We start from the raw sequence: 20056 nt of genomic DNA, 5'->3' as shown, positions 1-20056 counted from the left end.
CAGTTTAATATTCTGCATTAGGAGATAGTATGTGCTTCTACTTATGGGGGCCTGGAGTCTCTCAGTACATATATGTATAAATAACATTAAACTTCTTTCATCCCTCTCAAAATAAATAGGCATAGAACATATTAAACTGCCTCTGTATTAAATCCCTTACCTCTTTCTTATAAAGAAGTATCAGTCTTTCCAATTTTTAGCCAAATAACATGTTAAGATATACATTAGCGTCATCATCCATCTTATTAACAAAGCCACACCTAGTTTTCAAAACCTTTTAGTGACACCTGATGCGGAAATGTGTAAAACTGGACACCTTGAACTAGTGTATGAATGTGCAGCCAGTTGCCCCGGGACGGGACAACTCCTCATCTCACTTTCTCATTTCTACTATATCTGTAACACATTCACTGGACTGTCGTATGACACAGCAGAGGGTGTGCTTTAGCCAACAGGAGTGGGCATGTACTGTAGAGGTGTGCATGTGTGTGTTGAATTGGGGGGCGTGTTTTCCTCTGTGGGTGGGTGTCTCTGTGAGAGTCAGAGCAGCAGAACATGTGCTAGAACACACTTTTTAGATGTGTTGCTGCACACGTTTTACTTTGTCTAAATTGTAATAGGTATATTTGAGACCATTTTTTTTTCCCGGCTTCCTCGTTTTTTTTTGTTTGGTGAGAACTTTTTTCCAGGCCCATTTTTTTCTAAGATTAAGAAGGTAGGTGGAGTCAGACTGTGAAGTTTGCCTCACTCCCTCCCTCGCTCACACACACGCTGCCTTTCTTCCATTCTGTCATTGCCATCTCGGCAGTACAGAGACTGTCCATGTCCGGCTATTCTAAGAGTGGAGGGGACAGCACACTTTGACTTTTCAAAGGAGGGATTTTTTATTTCTTCACAAGAACTAAAGGATCTGCAAGACCCTAAAGAAGAGACAGTAAGATAAAATTTGCTTTGATTTTTCCAACTATTTTGAATAGACTTGTGAGGCAGGTGACAACCAGTTTTACCTCTGGATTCTTTTCCAAAACAAGACCTGAAATAGCAATACGAGAGTTCAAGTTTTTTTTCTCTTTTTTTTTTTTTTCATTAGATTTTACTATAAAGCCAGTAACTGACTTAAAGCACAATGGTTGCTGGAATGCTGATGCCAATTCATGAACTAAGAGCCATCTATGAAGTCCTATTTCGAGATGGTGTTATGGTGGCTAAGAAGGACAAAAGACCTCAGATCAAGCACCCTGAAGTACAAGATGTGACCAATCTCCAAGTAATCCGGGCGATGGGCTCTCTTAAATCTAGAGGTTATGTAAGGGAAACATTTGCTTGGAGACATTTCTACTGGTACCTGACCAATGATGGCATTGTTTACCTGCGTGACTACCTCCACTTGCCTGCTGAGATTGTTCCAGCCTCTCTTCAGAGGGTTAGAAAACCAGCTGCTACTCTGGCCATTGCCCACCGTGCTGACCGTGTCCAGTCTGTTCAAGGCCCTACATCTTACGTTCCCAAGCCAGGTCGAAGGGATGAAGCAGAGAGCCAAGAAGCATTAACTGAACGCCAAGGCTACCGCCGTAAAATGATGGATCCAGGAGAACGAAGGAATTACGAAGATAGGACCCCTAGGTTTAGGGGTCGTCCACTGACTGAAGAGCCAGTGCGTTCGAAGGTATCACAGGAGGTTAGGGACCAGCATCAACCTCTCTACAAGAGAGGACCAAGCTTCTACCGTGAATCAGAGAAAGAGGTGGAAAACACAAAAAGATCAACTCATCAGGGGTCTAATGTAAGACATGAAAAGCAGGTAGTTTCACAGGAGAGTCAGATGTTGGATGTTCAGATGAGGAACTACAGGTCTGTTCCTCTTCAAAGTGCAGCTTTGAAGCAGGATGTGTCCCAGGCCACTGTGATCTCCTCCTCAGTGGCCCTGCCATTATCATTGGCTGCTGCTGGTGTGGCTGCAGGTGCAATGACATCAAAGATGGCAGTTAGCTCCTCTTCTGCTGAAACACATGTCAACATTACAAATACTGAGAAACGTGAGATTACTAAAAGAAAATCTTTGAATTTCATCGAAGACACCAATCCATCTACAACAAAGCTTGAGAGTTTGGAAGTCAAAGAAGACAAGACAAAACTAGTTAAAGCCACTGTCACAGCTACAGTCAATGAAATGCCAAAGCCCAAACCAGTTGATACAATGGAATGCGCTCAGAAAACATCCAAAGTTTATTCTGGCTCTGCAACCTCTAAAGAGACTAAACTGGTTGATGCTGATCCACGAAAGCACAACGAAGAAGTGATTGATGAATCAGTTAAAGCACCTGAACAAAGGACTCTAGTGAAAGCTAAAGAAGATGGTAACAAAGAGAAAAATGCCAAAGTAAACCAGAGGAGCATCAAATCCAATAATGATGACCAGACCAGCAGCCCACCGGGGACCAATAATGAAGCAGTTGATGTCTCCAAAGTCACAATGACCCAAAATCCTGTGGAAGTAACCTTAACAGGTCTGAGGGCAAAACCTGAGACTGATGGCACTCCTCCTAAAATTGAACAAGTAAAAGAATCCTCATCAAATGTAGTTAACACTACTCATGATGCAGCACGTGCTTCAGTATCTCAAACAAAACAGGAAGATCCACAATTGAGCAAAAAGAATGTAGATGTTACGGAGACAAACATTAAGCAGGATGTCAATAGTCCTACAGGGATTTCACCTGTCAAGAAGGATGAAATGCTGCAGCCAGAGGAGGTCTCTAAAGGTTTTGGTCAGGGGCTAGTGCAGAATATGACCCATGCATTTCTTTCCACTCAAGATGCTGTTAGAGTAGAGGAGGGTAAAGACTCCAAACAAGTAGGAGAAGCAACCCCCAAATCTAAGAAAAAGAAAAAGAAAGCATCATCTGAGATTCCTAAGAGCCCAGTTAAAGAGGATCTGCCTCCAATAAAGGCAGAGAAGAAAACATTTGAAAACAACACTGATGAAGCGATGCTAGACGATACCCAAAAAACAGTAATTACTAATGAGTCTTTAACAGTTTTAACCTCCACAAAGATGGAAGAGGAAATCGGGGCTGATGACAAAGCAGATGATGATCACAAAAAAATGGATGCTGAGCTAAAAAAGGGGGCCCCTGTTAAAACTGAGATTATATCAACAGAATCCTCTACAGCAGTCTCTGCAGATGTGCAAGTAAAAGAGACACCTGAGGAAATTATTGTCAGCACAGCAGGAGAAGGGACCCTTAAATCTAAGAAAAAGAAAAAGAAAGTATCACCTGAGATTTCTAAGAGCCCAATTAAAGAGGATCTGCCTCCAATAAAGGCAGAGAAGAAAACGTCTGAAAACAACACTGATGAAGCGATGCTAGAAGATACCCAAAAAACAGTAACTACCAATGAGTCTTTAACAGTTTTAACCTCCACAAAGATGGAAGGGGAAATCAGAGCTGACGACAAAGCAGATGATGATCACAAAAAAATGGATGCTAAGCCAAAGAATGCGGGCCCTGTTAAAATTGAGATTATATCAACAGAATCCTCTACAGCAGTCTCTAGAGATGTGCAAGTAAAAGAGACACCTGAGGAAATCATTGTCAGCACAGCAGAAGAAGAGACCCCAAAATTAAAGAAAAAGAAAAAGGTTTCATCTGAGATTTCTAAGAGCCCAATTACAGAGGATCCGCTTTCAATAAAGGCAGAGAAGAAAATGTCAGAAAAAAACCATGAAGCGATGCTAGAAGATACGCAAAAAACAATAAAGACAGAAGGTAAAATCAGGGCTGACGACAAAGCAGGTATTGACCACAAAAAAGTGGATGCTGAGCTAAAGAAAGGGGCCCCTGTAAAAACTGAGATTATATCAACAGAATCCTCTACAGCAGATGCGCAAGTAAAAGAGACACCTGAGGAAATCATTGTCAGCACCACTACTCCGGAACAGATGTGTCCGAAATTAAAGACCACACTCCCTGATATGGAACCCTCAAAATCCAAGGAAGCAACTGCTCCTAGTGTGGAAACAGTGACAGCGCAAAAAATGAGTCAAGTTGAGAACATGCAAGAAAATGGAAAACTTGAAGCAATACCAGCAAAGCAGTCAGACTCTCCAGAAATCACTGTTGAGGCTACATCTCTTCTGAGTGCAGAGAAAATTACAGACAAGGCGACAAAAGGGAAGAAAAAAGGAAAAGGGAAAAAAATAATTGTGTCACCAGAAGTAGAAACTAAAAATGCAAGGTCTGTCCCTATGACTGAAGGAGAAACATTGCATTCTACTGACATATCAACACTGTCCAAGGCTGCGGACAAGGATAGGCCTCTGGCCTCTGAAATGACAGAAACTAAAGTTCCTTTAAAGATGATTCCTGAAAGAATGTGCAGTGAGGAAGTCAGACAGGCAGCAGCTGTGCTCTCTGAGGCCCCTATACACAAAGGGGAGGTGGAGCTAACACAGCCCTCTGCAGAAAAAACCAAGCGGGAGGTTCCGAAAGCAAAAACATCTTCCAGTGTGAGGAAAGCACCCGCACCCGAAGATTTAGCGTCAGCTGAGGCACAGGCCAGCCCTCTCTCCAGGCAAGAAGAGCCTCCCAGAGTTGCACAACATTCAGCCAGGCAGGCAGCAGAGTGCAGCACACAGGAAAGGCTCTCTGTCTCTGAGACCTTAAAGCACGAAGAAGATAAGAAGAGGGACTTGCTGGAGGACACACCCTCTGCTACTGCCACACCCGCAGTCCAGCCTGACCAGCCTTACCTTGGGGATATCAGTGAGTCTGAAATAGTTGACACTGACGAGGCCACTATGAGGAAGAAAATAGTAGTAGTGGAGGAGATAGTTGAAGTGAAGCAGATCGTTAGCCCTCAGGCAACTGGGGAGCAGTCACCTCCCCCACCTGTGAAGACTGAGGTGGATGAAGAGGAGCTGGACTTGGATGTTCTGGAGGAAATCGCTATAGAGCGAGCTCTTTTGTCCGGGGCTGCAGGGGTCAAGGTGCAAGGAGCTTCACCTGAGTCTGACTGGGACCACTCACTGGGGGAGCCAGAGGAGAAGACATGGCCTAACTTCATTGAAGGTTTGTTTTTCATGCATGACAACTGACCTACTTCCTCCGCTGTCCTAATCTGTCTGAGCACATGGAGTGTTTTCTTGCAGTCAGGTTCCCACCTTTCTTTGAACTGTGGGAGGTCTTAGGCAAGGTGTTTAATGACAGCACTGAGGCTGCCCCTCCATTTCTTTCACTGCAGATTGTGAAAAATACTTTAGTCAGGAAGTTGTAGACTGTCTATTTCAAAGTGCTTTTTTGCATGATTTAAATACTGTTTATCTAAGAGTTTCACATTACAAAGATGAATGAAGATGTTTAGACTGTCCTTTTCAAAACTGTTTCAGTATATGAATCCCAATAGACTATTGACATGTAGCTTTGATTTAATCATGATTTCTGAAGTGGATGAGGAATAAGTTGCACTATGGGTATTTGCCATGCTGAAGCCTTCAGGTTTACATCTTTTAAAAGTTTATTGCACTGATATAAAAGTAACATTTATTCATTAACTAGACACTTATCCTGTAGTTAATAAGTTCCTGTGAAAAACTCAGTTTTTTATTGAAGATCAACACATTCCCAAAACGATTACATATTTTGGGTGGGGACTCCAACTCTGATGATTATTGTGTCAAGGCATGTTTACTCTTACGATGTGTTATCTTTTGGGACATCTCTGAGAATTTGCTAAAGGGATTATTTGGAAGTGTCGTCAGACCAATAAGGTGGGGTTGTTTGCTGAGATTCAATCTCACCAGTTTTCTGCAGACATTGCTGTGCATGAGATAAAGCCCAGCTGAACTGGGAGGAAGGTGTGGTGCTTGTGGGAGCTTTGCATCAGTAATACTGTGTTCTGGACTTGGGTTGACATCACATAGTTGTTTTTCTCTTTATCCTCTCTGTCATTTATTAGAGATAAATACACCACCTGCATACTTTTTGTAATGGCCAGGCAAAGGTAGTGGAGCTCTATAGGTAATGTGATAACACTGTTGTATGCCCTCTGCCTTTGGTGTGGAAATGAAAGTAAACAGAGTCCACAATCAAGAACCACAGAGTTCTGTCAATTGCTTTGCTGAACTGAAACTTGTATTGTCATGAAATATGATATGAGCAATATTTTATTTGATGTACAAGATTTTAAATAGCTGAATACTTTAGTTTAGAAGGTAAGGAAACTATTATTTTCTGTCAAATCAGTTTTACTTTTTAGCTTTAAGAATGTATAAAGGGAGAGGTTGCCCGGGGCGTTGTCTGTTATGGGTGTAAGCGGCAGTCAAATAGTAAGTTGGAAAAGGTTGTTCGTAGCTCTATGGGTGTGTTTGAAATCCCACGTGACAGTAGATCTGGTTTCAATTAGCTGTCTTGGCTCCTTGATTTGATCTGTTAATCATCAGGAAATAAAGTTGCTTTGCAGTTAGAGAAGAAAGAAAGTTCTATAACTTAAACACACCATCACAAAGCTCATCATAGACATGTTATGTATTATTTCATCTCAGCAGCTGACAATACATATGGTATGCACTTACAATCAATATACAACATTCGATTTTACCTTCTGACTTTGGAGCTTTGCCCTTGGTGTCTCTTTGATATGAACACAGCAGTGCACTGCTGACATCTGCTGTCCATGTACCAACTCCATGCATTAAACTGGCTGAATGTTGTTACTGTCAAAGAGGTTTTGAATGAAAATCTTAATGAACAAACCTTGATTTGTCTAACCAAAAAATGTATAGAGGATTTAGCAATTCCTTAACCTTTACTTTGATGTGCAGTGTTAAAAACAGTCATGATTTTCAAATATGTAGCATTTAGTACATTCTATCTTCATGCGGTAGTATTCTGGAAGGGTAAGATATTTCAATTGACAGTTCTTTTTGAGTTTGTCATTTTCACTTTTTCAATGTTATGCTCTCTGTTTCTGTTCTCTTGTTTCATTGCTAATACAAAAAAAAAAAAAAAAAACAGAGCTATGATTCATTTCCAGTGAAGCCTTTGATGTTGTTCTTTGCCATTTTGAATCTCTTCTATAATGCAAGCTGCAGTATTTAATCAGGAAACAGTTTAAAAGTATTGGACTGCTTTCTCATGCTTGAGGGGACAGTTTAAGCTTCACCCCTACATAGCAGCAGCGGCAATTAAACTAAATGACATCCCAGACATGCCGCTGAAGTCCTCCGTGTTTTTGTTACTGAAATTCTGCCCACAGTGTAGATTATGTGATTGAAATGAACAGCCACAGTGTGCTGCTGCTCTGTGCCTTTCATTACGGTGACATGCCATTTTTATGCAGTGACTCATACTGGCCAGTTTCAAACGCCAAAGCTGGGAGTCTGACCTTTTCCTGCAAAACAGTTAAAACTAAAGGGAAACAATGAAAGTTTTAACCCTTTTTTTTCCAACAGAAGACTTTGTTAGCATTTTGTGGCTTCAATTCTTATGTTGCTGCTTCTGTCGTCGGCCAACATTTATATTTTGCCAAAACAATCCAGGTGACCCTAAGTGACCTGCGATATCTTTTACTGCTGACTCTGATTGTGAAATCCCTCCTTGAATTTTATCAGGAGTGGGAGAACATTACGGTCCACATTTTATAAACTACTGACATGAGAACATCAACCAAGACACTTTAACAATGGAATAGCATAGTGCGTGCCAGGTCAAAAACACATTGTTAAACTAGGAGACCTAACTTTAGCCCGTTTAATTTTACTTTTTTTTTTTGACAAATCTGTTGTAGCAGTGTGATAGTTAACCTACTCTCAGCCAACCCCCAGAAACAGACTGATCAATAACATGTGGAATAAATTAAGGGTTTGGCCCAGATAGTTATGCTGTTAGTCATTTCCCAGGGTACATGCCGAGCCATATATAAGAGTGTGACTAACACCAGTTCAGATCTGTGGGAAAGCTAAAGGGTTGTTTTACAATATTGCAAAGGTATTCATCTTTGACACCTTGATGTTTTTCATATTTCTGGCTCACTGCAATCTCTGATGGTATATTTTTATGGGATTCTGTGTGACAGATGAAATTAATGTACTGCAGGAAAAATGATTCATAGCTTTTGAGCAGTTTAACAAATAAAACGATTAGAGACATTGGATATATATGGTTACATAATCCTTATCTGGTAGCAATGAGTAAAATCTAGTGAAGTGCTTTAAGTCGCCTGAATAAAATAACTAATGAAGTTTAGCCAAGAGTTATTTTATCTCTGCATAGCTCAAGGAAAGCCTCTGAACTTTGGAAAGGTTGCGTAACGGTTGAAACATGTCTAGGTTAGAAAACAATAATTCAAGTTTTGATTCTAAAGTGACTGGCAAAATGACAGAGCAAGGAAAGCATTTATTATAGAGCAACTGTCAAGTGTTCCACTGGAACTCTGGAGGAGTTGCAGAGGGATGCGTTGACAGGGAACTTTTTAGCTTTGCAAATCAGACCCTCTAGGTGTAACTGTCAACAACAAAACCTTTGTTGAACAAAAACCAATGAAGCTTTGATATCAGGATTGTGGAATAGTGTGAATAAATAATCCCCAGCATTAAAGATAGACATTCAGGATTCAGGATTTGGTGATTCTTTTTTTAGCGGGGAAACTTGACAGATTACATAATAAGATCAAGCTAAATCAAGCTAAAGATTCAACAAGCTTAGATTCCATTTGCATTAAAAGCCTATCACACAGAATTGATTGGATCAGAGCTTATCCTTGCATTAGAAAAGGCCAATCATAGTTTAAATCGATATAGATCTAAATGCAATTTAGAGTTGGGGACAAGACTTGGAAATCAGAGCTGATCTTCATTGAACCTGACTGACCTTGACTTTATTTTATTACAAGGAGGCTAAAATTAATAAAAGTAGGCCTTGGTTTAAAGGAATTAACCCTGGTTCTCTGAAACATGTGCGGTATCTCACTCTGAGGCAGTTCAGGGGGCGTGTCCCATAGTGAGATACCACAACAAATTATAAAAGAGAACCCCACTTTTCTACTACTTTTTTATTTGTCTAATACACCTAATTCAATTAAAATACACTGAAGGGTTTGACTGTAGCATCATGGCATGGAAAATAAAAGTCTGTTTCTTTGAGGAGGTGTTCTTATATGTTTGATACAAATTAGTTTGGTGGAAAATGTCTTAATATGTGTTAAGGTGTTTCCATTTTTACCCTATGCCTTAATTAATGCAATGTTTTAGCTTAAATGCTAATTCTAATTTAGTGTCTATATTTCTAGTGTGAAATAGAGAGAAAAGCATGCCACCTTGATGCCCATTAGAATCGTTCAAATCCACTTAGATGTTTGTGTCTGAAAAATCCGGTCATATTATATAGATGTTATGATCCCACTTTGAGGAATATGTTGTCATCCTATTTAAATAGCTTCCTGTGCAATACATGCTTTTCATTTCATCATAGGACGGATATCTGTGTAACTATGTTGTGGTTATAGAGGTTCAGTCCCCACACGGAAATGGAGCGAATTGTCAGCACTACAATTGATGGAGCATTATGTATATTAGAGTTCTCTATATTTAGAGAATTCTGAGCATTAGGGTAATCTCAATAGCAGCAGGTGATTTACTCTGAGTGCTCCAGCCATGATTTCACTAAGTAGGTCTCAGTAGGCTATCTGAGCCTGGTCTCAAATAGTTGAACCCCATCAAGGGTTGTGCTCACTTTTCGTTTTTATGTTGTATGTTTTGTGTTTCTTTTTCCACTTTATACCAGCCGATTTTACTGAATGCAACCAAACTTCATTCAATCAAGTGAAATAGTTTTCTCTAAAATTAGATAGCTAAACCAAACGCAGTCCCTCTATTTCTCAATCCCTCTCCATGACAAATATTATTATACAGTTAGTGGAGCTCTGTTAAGTGTGTGTTTCTCTAATCAAGCTGGTAATATCATCAGACGGCTCCTGTGTTTGATATATACATGAGTTAAGAGAGTTCTCATAAAGTCTCTGATTGCTGGCTGATATCTAACACTTGGTATCAGAGAACTGACCTCCGACCAACATCTTCAAAGAGACAGGCTGAGAGCCAGATTGGGGGGTGAGTGGGTTGGTGGGGGGTCCTGCTCGTTGCTAAATGTCCCGCCAGAGTACTTCCATCAGTTTCTAACTGTGACACTGCGATCATCTGGCTGTGCTGGATATTTATAGCCCTCTGCCAGCTCCAGCTCCCTTCTCTTCAGCTGCCCACCCCTCGACCCTCCATGCCCCGTCTCTGCTACCCCCTTACTAAGTGTCGCTGTGACGTCCCTCCTCCCTCGACCATGAGAGAGCAGGGCTGACGGATCCGAGCAGCAGGCACAGCCTGTCAAAATCTGAGACAAGGGGGAAGCAAAGCAGCAGAGAGCAAACAAACAGGAATCTCGCTGGTGCTCCTCATTTCCCTCCATCAAGCTGCCTTTTTTCCCACCGTTATCCTCTTCATCCTCTGTTCCGTCTCTTAGATGAAGATCATACCTGGTAGGTAATCAGTTTGGTTGGAATGTAACCGTGGTTGTTAAGCTTAATATGTCTGTTGGGCTGCTCATTGCCAGTGTGTTCTTGGCAGGCACACAAAGTTTTGTTGTGATCGGCACACATACTCACACCTACAGGACAGAGGCAGCGCATGTCTATTTAATAAACAGCAGCCTCAAATTGTTCTTCTCACAGTGTAGCTGGCATGAGTTGTGATGGTCCTTAGTTTATCTGTTTTTTATATTTTTGGACACTTTAATTCAATATCCTCATTGTTTGAGGTTTCATTTCAAGAGAAGAGTCAGCTGTATGTGTGTGTGTTGATTTTTCTCAAAAAGGTTGAAGTTCTGACCACCTGCTGCATCTGTTGTTAAAACTATATATAAATAGTCCATCTGGTAATTTTGATCTTTAAAAAAAAAAAAAAAAAAACTTCTCTGTGTTTAGGAAGTCTAATGCTCATTGACTGTTTCCCAAACCACTTATTTTTCACCATTATTATGCCTTTTCAGCTCAGATATGATGCAGATATAATTGAGAAATATTATACCTATATTTGTTTACGAAGATGCAATTTACTTTATAGAGGTTACCTATTAGCCAAGAAAGCAACACAGTATGGGTCACAGATGTATATCTGATAATAAGTCAAATCACTATATGGTTTATTTTCTATGTTGTGATATAAACAGAGATATTTGCGTACTTCAGATCTGACCTTAATCTGTTCTCCTGATCCCTTATTTAAGCAAATTCTGCTTCCATTTTTAGGCACTGTAATTAATTTTTATTACGTTAGATACTCTGGATCCTTTAGCCTACATAGAGGCCAAGTTTTTATATTAGTTTAACACATTTATTTGTATTAAATTATCCTGATGTCTGGTTTTGATCAAATTTCATCCTGGGGATTTTCCTGCCTTAGGCGTATATTACATAAATGAGCAATGGTTCTGTGACAGAAGAATTTCTTTTTAAATCTAACTTTAAATGAAGAAATTAAATAAATTCTTTCAGTTTATGAGTGGAAACCATTACCCTTAATTGACGGCTGGTTTTTGATCAGTTTAAAACCTGGATTAATGTTTGTTTATTTTGTTTTTTTTGTTAATTTTATTTTTCTTTGCTGCAGTACTGGGGCAAAAATAGTGGGAGTTTTTATTTTTGATGCATTTAATAAATAGGGAAAGAATTTTATTTTCAGTGTTTGAAGCCATCAGAGATGTTTATGAAGAGATGAAAAATGATGATCTTTTGCAGTTTGATTGGTAAATTTTAGTTTTTTTGCTCATAGGGACTTTCTCTTTTGTGTCAACAAACCAAAATCAAAACAAGGCTAAGTATATTTTGCAGACTAGCTTCTGTTTTTTCTATTACCAAGTCATTTTAACACAGTTTGAAATTCCCTAAACTATTGTTGGAACCCTACTGTAGGCTTATTTGTGGAAAAAAAAGGCTTGAAACCCTAAAATAGTGAAGAGAGAGCAGCCTGGTGCTACTTGCCTTTCTTACATTTTAAGCAAGAGTGTTCATAAGCTGTGGTTTCAATTGCATTCCAGATATGAAAGGAATTTTCGTAAGGAAGAACATGTGCTTTTAGTTTTCATCTTTTAACTGTCTCCTTGCATTTCTTTCTTTTTTTCAGATTTGTTTCTATAAAAGACAATGACTATATTTCCCAAGTATATGACTGATCAGTTCAGCCTGTTCCAACAGGTGTGAGATGATTCAGATGAAAAAAATGCATATAACCCACTTCAGGAAAATGTGGCTGGTTCAGAGTCTGGCCACACCAATATCTAAACTTAGATTTAATTTAAATCCAAAATCAGACATGTTTTATTCAGACTTATTGTTAAACAACACATTTGTTTAGTGTTTACTTTTATTGGGATATTTTTATTCAAACTCCTTCTCTTTTTTTATAAATAAATTGATTTTTTTTTAATTTAATAATCTTATTTAATTATCCATTTCTATTCGCTTTAATCATTTGTGTTGCCTTTATGCCACTGCAATACACTTTTCTTTTTCTTCTCATGTACAGCACTTTGAATGCTATTGAAATGTGCTGTATAAATAAACCTACTGTACCTTTCCCTTCAGTACAATATTATTCGGAAAATAAGTTTAAGGTGAGGCACATATCTCAGTGAATACTTCATGGTGTGAAAAAGTTTCAGGAATGTTCCTGCTGTTCCCATGCTGCCCCTCTGCCCCACCCCAATTAAGGCCCACCTGCTACAACAGCCTGAACCCTCCCCCTCTATTCCTCCCCGTAAGGCTTTCTGTTCCCTAAAAAGTAGTAGTAGGCATTTCTGCATTATGTTGGTTTTGGAGGAACTTAGGAATACAGCTAAAGATGAACTGTTAAATCCTGTGCTGTAAAAGTTAGAAGAGTTTGAAGTGTACTGTAACCGTAGATATGCAAGCTATTTGATTCTCCATCTAATTTCATTTGTAAGTCCTCCAAAAACTAAGAATACATTCTTGGACACAGTCATTTGAAGCAAATGTCAGTGAAACTAGAGATTAGGGCTAAAACAATGAATCCCTTAATAGGTATTAATCGATTATTGAAACAATTGTAAACTAATTTAGTAATCTATTAATCTTATACTAGAGTATAGAGACTGTAAAACATGCCTTTAGATCACAAAGCGACCCACTTAGAGCAGTAATTTTAGGAAAACTGTAAAAATATATATCAATATTTTGCATTTAAGATAAAAAAAAAAAAGTGTTCATCTGTCAGTATTCTCTATCCAGAACTCCACAAGTGGAAAAGTTTTAGTTTGACCTGCTTTAATTCTGTAAAAAATCTTCTTTAAGGAAGCTTTTGCTATCCGATTCTTAATTGATTAATCAAAAAAATAATTGACAGATAAATCGATTAGCAAAATAATCGTTAGATGCAACCCTACTAGAGATGTACTTATCAGAGATTTATGGCTGATTCGTCATCTTTAATTATTCTCAAGTATCAGGAATCTTTATTTATGTCTCTTAGGAAAATTTTTCTTAAACAGTGGAAACAACAATCAGTAAATACAACATACAGTCCATCACATGAGGGATACAAATCCTAAAACATTTTCCACAACATGTTTTATGATTTCTCATTTTTAAGCAATGTAAGCGTGGAGAATTCATAGAATAACATTTTAAATATATGCTATTTCAAAAAACCACAACTAGAGCAAAAAATGAACCAGAGTTCATTTTTTATTCCTCAACATTGAAGATGAATAAATATATGAGGTTGTATCCTGACTATTTGTTTCAATTTTCTTTTATCTAATTCTTAAGGAACTGTAGTACCATGGCCAAAGGCATGTGAAGATGAGCTGCAGTTGTTATTATTATTATTCTCCTAATATGATTCCAGTAGAGGTAAATCAAATGTTCTCATTTTGAAGCTAAAGTTTAATTTCAGCCAAGATTTACTGAAAAACAAATAAAAGTCTTAAATAAGCCAAGCCTGTACATTTGGATAATATATAAATGAGTTACACGTTAAACTTTCAATCATTAGTTTAACTCAGCTGTAGTTTTAAAGAGGTGAGCCGGGAATCAGGCGTCTTCCACTGCAAAGGCAGGAAAGATCGGCAGGCTGTTGACATTAACAGAGGAGAGCTGGTATTGGGAAATGCCATGCCTTTCTTATAACATTAATTGGGATCCTAATAAATGGAGTAGAAATTTGAGGTTATCTTAATAGTTTTTTTAGGGTCCTAGAAAGCATCTTCATTCAATTCTTATCATGGATTTTTGCCACCGCAATCCACAAGGACAAAAATAAATTTTCTATTGTATATAAGGCAAATTATATGGAGTTGACACTTTACCTTTAGCACCTGTATCCACATGGTTGGTATTACCTACTCATTACGTACATAAATGTCCTCAGAGAATGTAGACCTTTACCTAAACTCTAGAGATTTCCAGCAGGTTGCCAATATTTCCAAATCAGACTTTTTTTAAATTAAATATAGGTTAAAAATTGTATTTGATTATATCAAATGATGTTGATGATTCAGCATAAGTGCAGCTTCATGTTGTAGCAACCCAACTAAACAACTTGTATGCCTTGATTGGATTTACCGTTTTCTGTCAAACTGCTTTTACACCTTTTATTCTTCCTCATACTTCATTTTCAAACACCTCACCCATTGTGAAAGCAGGTCTTCTTTTAGTGCTATAGATAGTATAAGGTCTGGCATAGGTAGGTACTACTTTGGTAGTGTGCACCGCATAATGAGAGACCATTCAAATTTAATCATAAATCAGTTTTTGTATGGATCTCCAAATTTCCAGCCATGTGTTATTTACCATTTTATCAAAACAATTGGATAAAAAAAAAAAAGCTTTATTTGTGAATTAATGGCATTAATCATATCTATGGAGCAACGAATGTAAACAGTTTAACAAGAAAAAAATCTCTGTCCATTTCTGTTATCTAGTCCTCTTTTTTAATTTTTTAATTCCTTTTTTCTAACATTAAGGGGAAAGATGCTGAATATAAATGTTAAATAAATATATATATATAATTATTAAAACTAAATGTATATCTTAAATCTCAAATCGAAATGTATTTTATATCTATTTTTAATCTTAATTTGAATCTTGGACAGCTTGAAATTTACATTTGATTATAACCATTGAATTATTAACACGGAATAATAATATCTTTTTCCTCTGGAACAAATGGCTAGTCATGCAACCAAAATAACAGCAATATGATTTTCATAAGCCAGCCAAGCTAAAGATGACTTATTTGGTAATAAAACTAACAAAACCAGAAGGTTAAACATACGTGAGTTCAAAACAGCACAGCTAAATAAAGACATCAAAAGCCTCCCTTATGCTGAGGATTACTGAAATGACTTTGCAAGGTCTTTTTAATTCATGGATACAATTATTATTGCAGCAGGTGGAAGATCTTCTGTTTAGCAGGATTTTAGTCTGAACTACTTCGGCTCGGTTAAATAAACACTGAGATTAACACAAATGGTTCAAAGCAAAGCGCCGGGATTTTTGTTTTAATCCGTTTACTATAATCTTTATTTTTAAGCTGTTAGCCAATGAGAAATAATGTCATACTCTTATTTACATTTGCTTGATGAACATTTAACTTATGATTTTTTTAATCTTATGTTCCACTCAGAATTCCTCTTGTCATCAGTCTGTAAACTGACACAGCTTCATGTGAGACACTTTAGGAGACTCTTTAGTCTGGATCTACATTAGAATTTCTGGAATGAAAGTGTGTGTCTAGCTGCTGCGCCTCTGACCTAAAACAAGGCTTTTATAAAACTGGAAAGGCTTTGATTTGGCTCGGGTTGCAGTGAAGAATAATCTTTAGTTATGTTTCGCTGTTAGGTGTAGTCTGTTTGTCTAAGACTGGATTCTTTTATGACAGCTTGTCCATCAGTGGCTGCTCCTCCCATAGAAGGCTGCCAAACTTTGAGCTGACACAGGACTCATTCTCATTCCAAACATTTTTTTTTTCATTTCGGATAAACATCATTAGAGGCACGGTTCAAAATTTTGTGGTGGACTAAGGTCTGTTACCATAATTAACAGCATTTGTAAAAAAAAAAAAAAATCAGCCTCTCTGCTATTAATAATCTTTTATTGGTTGTGTCAAAAGCAGCAGCTCTTTTTGAAAAAGCAGTCACTATCAAAAAGGGTTTCAGAATAAAAAAATAGTCTCAATACCTAAAACAGTTTAAACATTTATTTTATTTAGCATTACTAACTGTTAACATTCAAATCTGCTTATATTTTCTCAAGAAAAATCTATTACCTGAACTCTTATTGACTAAAAGGCTCAGTTAGCAATCTGAAATTTTCCTTGCCACAGAGGAAAATAAAGAGAGACTAAGTTTATTCTTCTCTTTTCAGCCTTCCTGTTATCTGCTAAAATCTCACTTCTACACAGCCTGAATGAACTACTGATTTATATATAATCATGTTGTAGATAATGACGTTTTTAAATTACTTCTTACATCCCTATTTCCTTTATTTTTTAAACATGTCTTTAGTGCATAAACTTACTAATCTGGAGTCATCTTCACTAAATAACAGCACCTCAGACCAAAAGCAAACTCTACGCTACGTTCTCCTTTACAAACATTATCTAAGAAAACAAAGAAACCAAAAGCAATGATGTTTCTTGATAGTTTGTGATAATTAATTGAACTTTATTGATCTCATATTGGAGAAATTTACCTCTGCATTTAACCCATCCCCTTGGGGAGCAGTGGGTTGCCGTCGTGGGGCGCACGGGGAGCAGTCTGTGGGAGTGGGGCTCGAACTCAGAACCTCAGTATTTCAAGCTCTACGCCCTAATCACTAGGCTGCCACTCCCTTGTATGTTCAGCTTATATCTTACCTTTCTAGGTCAATGCAACTGCTGTCACTAATGTTCTTTGATCTATAGTCCTGGGGAATTTTTGCAACTTATTTTTTCTGTGGCAATCATTCTGCACCACGACAGCCCCGCCCTCTGCAACCTCACTAGCTCCTTGTCTTGATCAGATACTTTACTCCATCCCAGTAGATGTGGTGCAAGGAGGGAAAACATTTTCCTCTGACCAGTTGGGAATGGTGTCAACTGAAAGGTCTTGACGTAAGGCCTTAGCTGGGTGGAACTGCAAATACTCTGATACCCAGACAACGTGCATCCCTCTGCGTTCCTTTGCTGATCTTTGACCTTTTGTTTAGTGTGTTCCATGATACTGTCTAAATCAGCATTTCAGTCTCCACCTCAGGGGCCCACATTGCTCTAGGTTATGTATTTCCTTAAAGTATCAACTAACTATAAATTCCCACAGGGAGAGGCTTGCTCTATAGTAAAGCTGTTAAATAGTAAATGGCTCTGTGAAACTAATCACTCAATCAGTAAGAAACAGGTTCAACTGGAGGCTCTCTTTTCCTAGTAACATTTTCACATTTCACTTTCAAGGGTCTTTTAAACAGAAATGGTCTGAAAATGTAGATATATGGAAAGACACTTGCCCTTAAACATTAACATTAGTCAAATAAAAAGGTAAGAATTGCATAGATTTGAGTGAACTGGTGTAACACTTAGTGGATACTTACCTTTGTGTTGGATTTTTAGGATGAATTACTGGATTTAAGGAAAGGAGGATAGTTAACCATCCTTTGGTCACAGCTTAGAAACCAGGTGGCATAAGTCACTCAACAAACAATGGGTGCCTCCCTGAGCGCATAATGGAAAGGCTCACTTTTCATCTGTTGGGAATAGTAAATAAGCTGGAGCTCTGTTAGGGGATGTTCATGTTAAGCTGATTTATTTATAAGCTGAACAGGCTCCATGGGAACACATAAGGTCCTTCAGTTTGACTCTACATATACCAATCCAGACCTATTCAATAGTTTTATCAGTTCTAAATGTAAAACTGCCAGGAGTTGACCGTTGCAAAGGATGTGTTACGTCTGTGTTCAGTTACTAAAATCTGTTGTTGTTCATGTTCATTCCTTATTTAGAGAACAAAAGAGACCTGTTGTTATGACGCATTTATTAATCCACAAATTTTAACAGGTATTAACCAGACTGACATAACAAAAATACTACCTCAGCATATTATTTTATAGAGGCTATTATTTTCAAAACATTCATAAATGACTGCAAAAGTCAAAGCACAATGACATTATAAAGACATACAGTTACTGTTTGGATTTTGTGATGTGGTTAAAGTTTACCAACAGTTCTTATTTATTTCCATGACCAGAATATATCAGAATCAGAATACTTTATAAATCCCTTGCAGGAAATTATTCCTGCAGTGTAACTGTTTAAAGAAGAGAAAAAAATAAGATTGTAAGTACAATACAGCAAAATAAAATATAATAGGACAGAATGAGTAAAGAGAGTAAAATTACACCCTTCCCATATTAACAGTGTGAAATAAGATATAGGAATACAATAAGATAAGAATAAGAAAAAATTCTGTAACCTTTGGGAACCAGGTTCTTAGGTTCTGTATCACTTTAGTTATATAAATTCATGCAAATGGTGAAAAATATTTTTGCTGAGAGTGAATATCTGGTGTTACACATATTGTTGTGATTTTCTATTTGTTGCGCAGCTCTAGTTAGGAGCCTCACACCCAGTTTGGTTAATTTATGTTAGCACCTACAGGGTCTGTTGCAATTACAATGTCATCAGGGTTATAAAATGATTAGATATCGCTTAACATTACATTAGTTATCAGTTACATTCAGTTTAACATCCTGTTAAAACACGGTGATGAATAAAAATGTTGTTCCATTAAAGTATCTGAAAGATCAGAATGATTAAGATGTTGCCAATAAGAAATTTTCTCACTTTAGGTGAAATGATCAGATTCTTTTTTCGTAAAGATGTTTGCAGTTTAAATCTTCATGCAGTATATTTGATCAGCATTCTGTGTGCCCTTAAGAGCCTGAAAGAAGATAATCTATCAGTTTTATCACAGTTTCCCTTTGAAATCAGACTTTGAAATAGCTCAGCTGTAGCTGGGATATATTGCCCTATAACGTAGCATAACACTTTACCATGTTGAGTGTCTGCGTATACTCTTGCCTTTGCTAAGACCACCACATTTTAACCCTCTGTTCAGTTTATGCTGTCTAAATATCCAATGACTACTTTAGGCCACAGGGCAAAGATCAGGTTTACAGCAGCTGTTCAGCTTCTTGATTTTCATATTAGAACCTTTAAAGCCCGAAGGAAACTGTAAATGCAAAACAATACCTTATAAACAATGTTAGACAGAGATGGGGTATGGCTGCCTTTTAAAATTTCATTTTGCAGTAAATGAAACTGTGACACACACATGTAGATAAAAATGTGCTGTGAAAGACATACTGATATGAGCGTGGTTATTGATAAAAAAAAGGACTCTCATAAAAACCGTTCATGCTAAACAAGATCTTATGACAAGATTATATGACAGCTGTTATCTAACGTTACTTGTGTTAGAAATCTGTTGCAGAACAGAGTATTCCAGGGAAAGATAAAGAACACTTCTTAAACTTTATTCTATATGGATTACCTGTGACGTCCTTCTTAGTAATGAGTCAAAGCTGAACCAATATAGTCACACAATAGAAATAATGTTGAATTACCAGTCTGTTATCTTTCGTTTTGGATATAATAAGGGGGCAGGGCATACATTCTAGATCTCGCCAGTTAGAAAATTGTTCCTGTTTACACATCTCACAGCATCTGGCTTTGGCTGATTGAAACACTGACACTAGTCAGAGATCAGAGGGTTTTTATGTCAGGATTATGGATATCATTGGGGCAGGTGAGCGGGGAATCTTTCTGCATGACATGAACTTATACGGAGATCGGCTCAGAGACCTGTGCACTAGGATATGCTGTTCGGGTAAGTGAGGATTCATTATGGTCTGCTTGGGGAGGAGTTTCTTTGTTGATCTGTTCTGCACTCAGCATGGTCATGCAGCATGGACCGTTGACTAGAGCTAGAGAAGAATATAGCTAGAGAAGCTATATTCA

At 37.8% G+C, this 20056-nt stretch overlaps 1 protein-coding gene across 15 annotated transcripts in view; it reads left to right on the top strand.

The window, feature by feature from the left end:
- Positions 1 to 20056, top strand: part of LOC107100615 (plectin-like) — a 140145-nt gene that overhangs the window by 65502 nt on the left and 54587 nt on the right. For 4 of the 15 annotated variants that reach the window (XM_015399172.1, XM_015399171.1, XM_015399170.1 and 1 more), the window contains exon 1: positions 623 to 5072. The exons of 5 other annotated variants lie outside the window; for them this stretch is intronic. In XM_015399172.1, coding sequence (XP_015254658.1) covers positions 1127 to 5072 — 3946 coding nt within the window. In that variant the 5' untranslated portion in view covers positions 623 to 1126. Of the gene's footprint in view, positions 1 to 621; positions 5073 to 10421; positions 10528 to 20056 lie in introns of those variants that run through there. 6 more of the 15 variants (XM_015399168.1, XM_015399166.1, XM_015399167.1 and 3 more) reach the window with 5 other exon arrangements.

This window comes from Cyprinodon variegatus, unplaced genomic scaffold, assembly GCF_000732505.1.
Source record: "Cyprinodon variegatus isolate N-32 unplaced genomic scaffold, C_variegatus-1.0 Scaffold993, whole genome shotgun sequence".
NCBI lineage: Eukaryota > Metazoa > Chordata > Actinopteri > Cyprinodontiformes > Cyprinodontidae > Cyprinodon > Cyprinodon variegatus.
The sequence above is the reverse complement of the archived record's forward strand: the minus strand, read 5'-3'. Positions and strand labels throughout refer to the sequence as shown.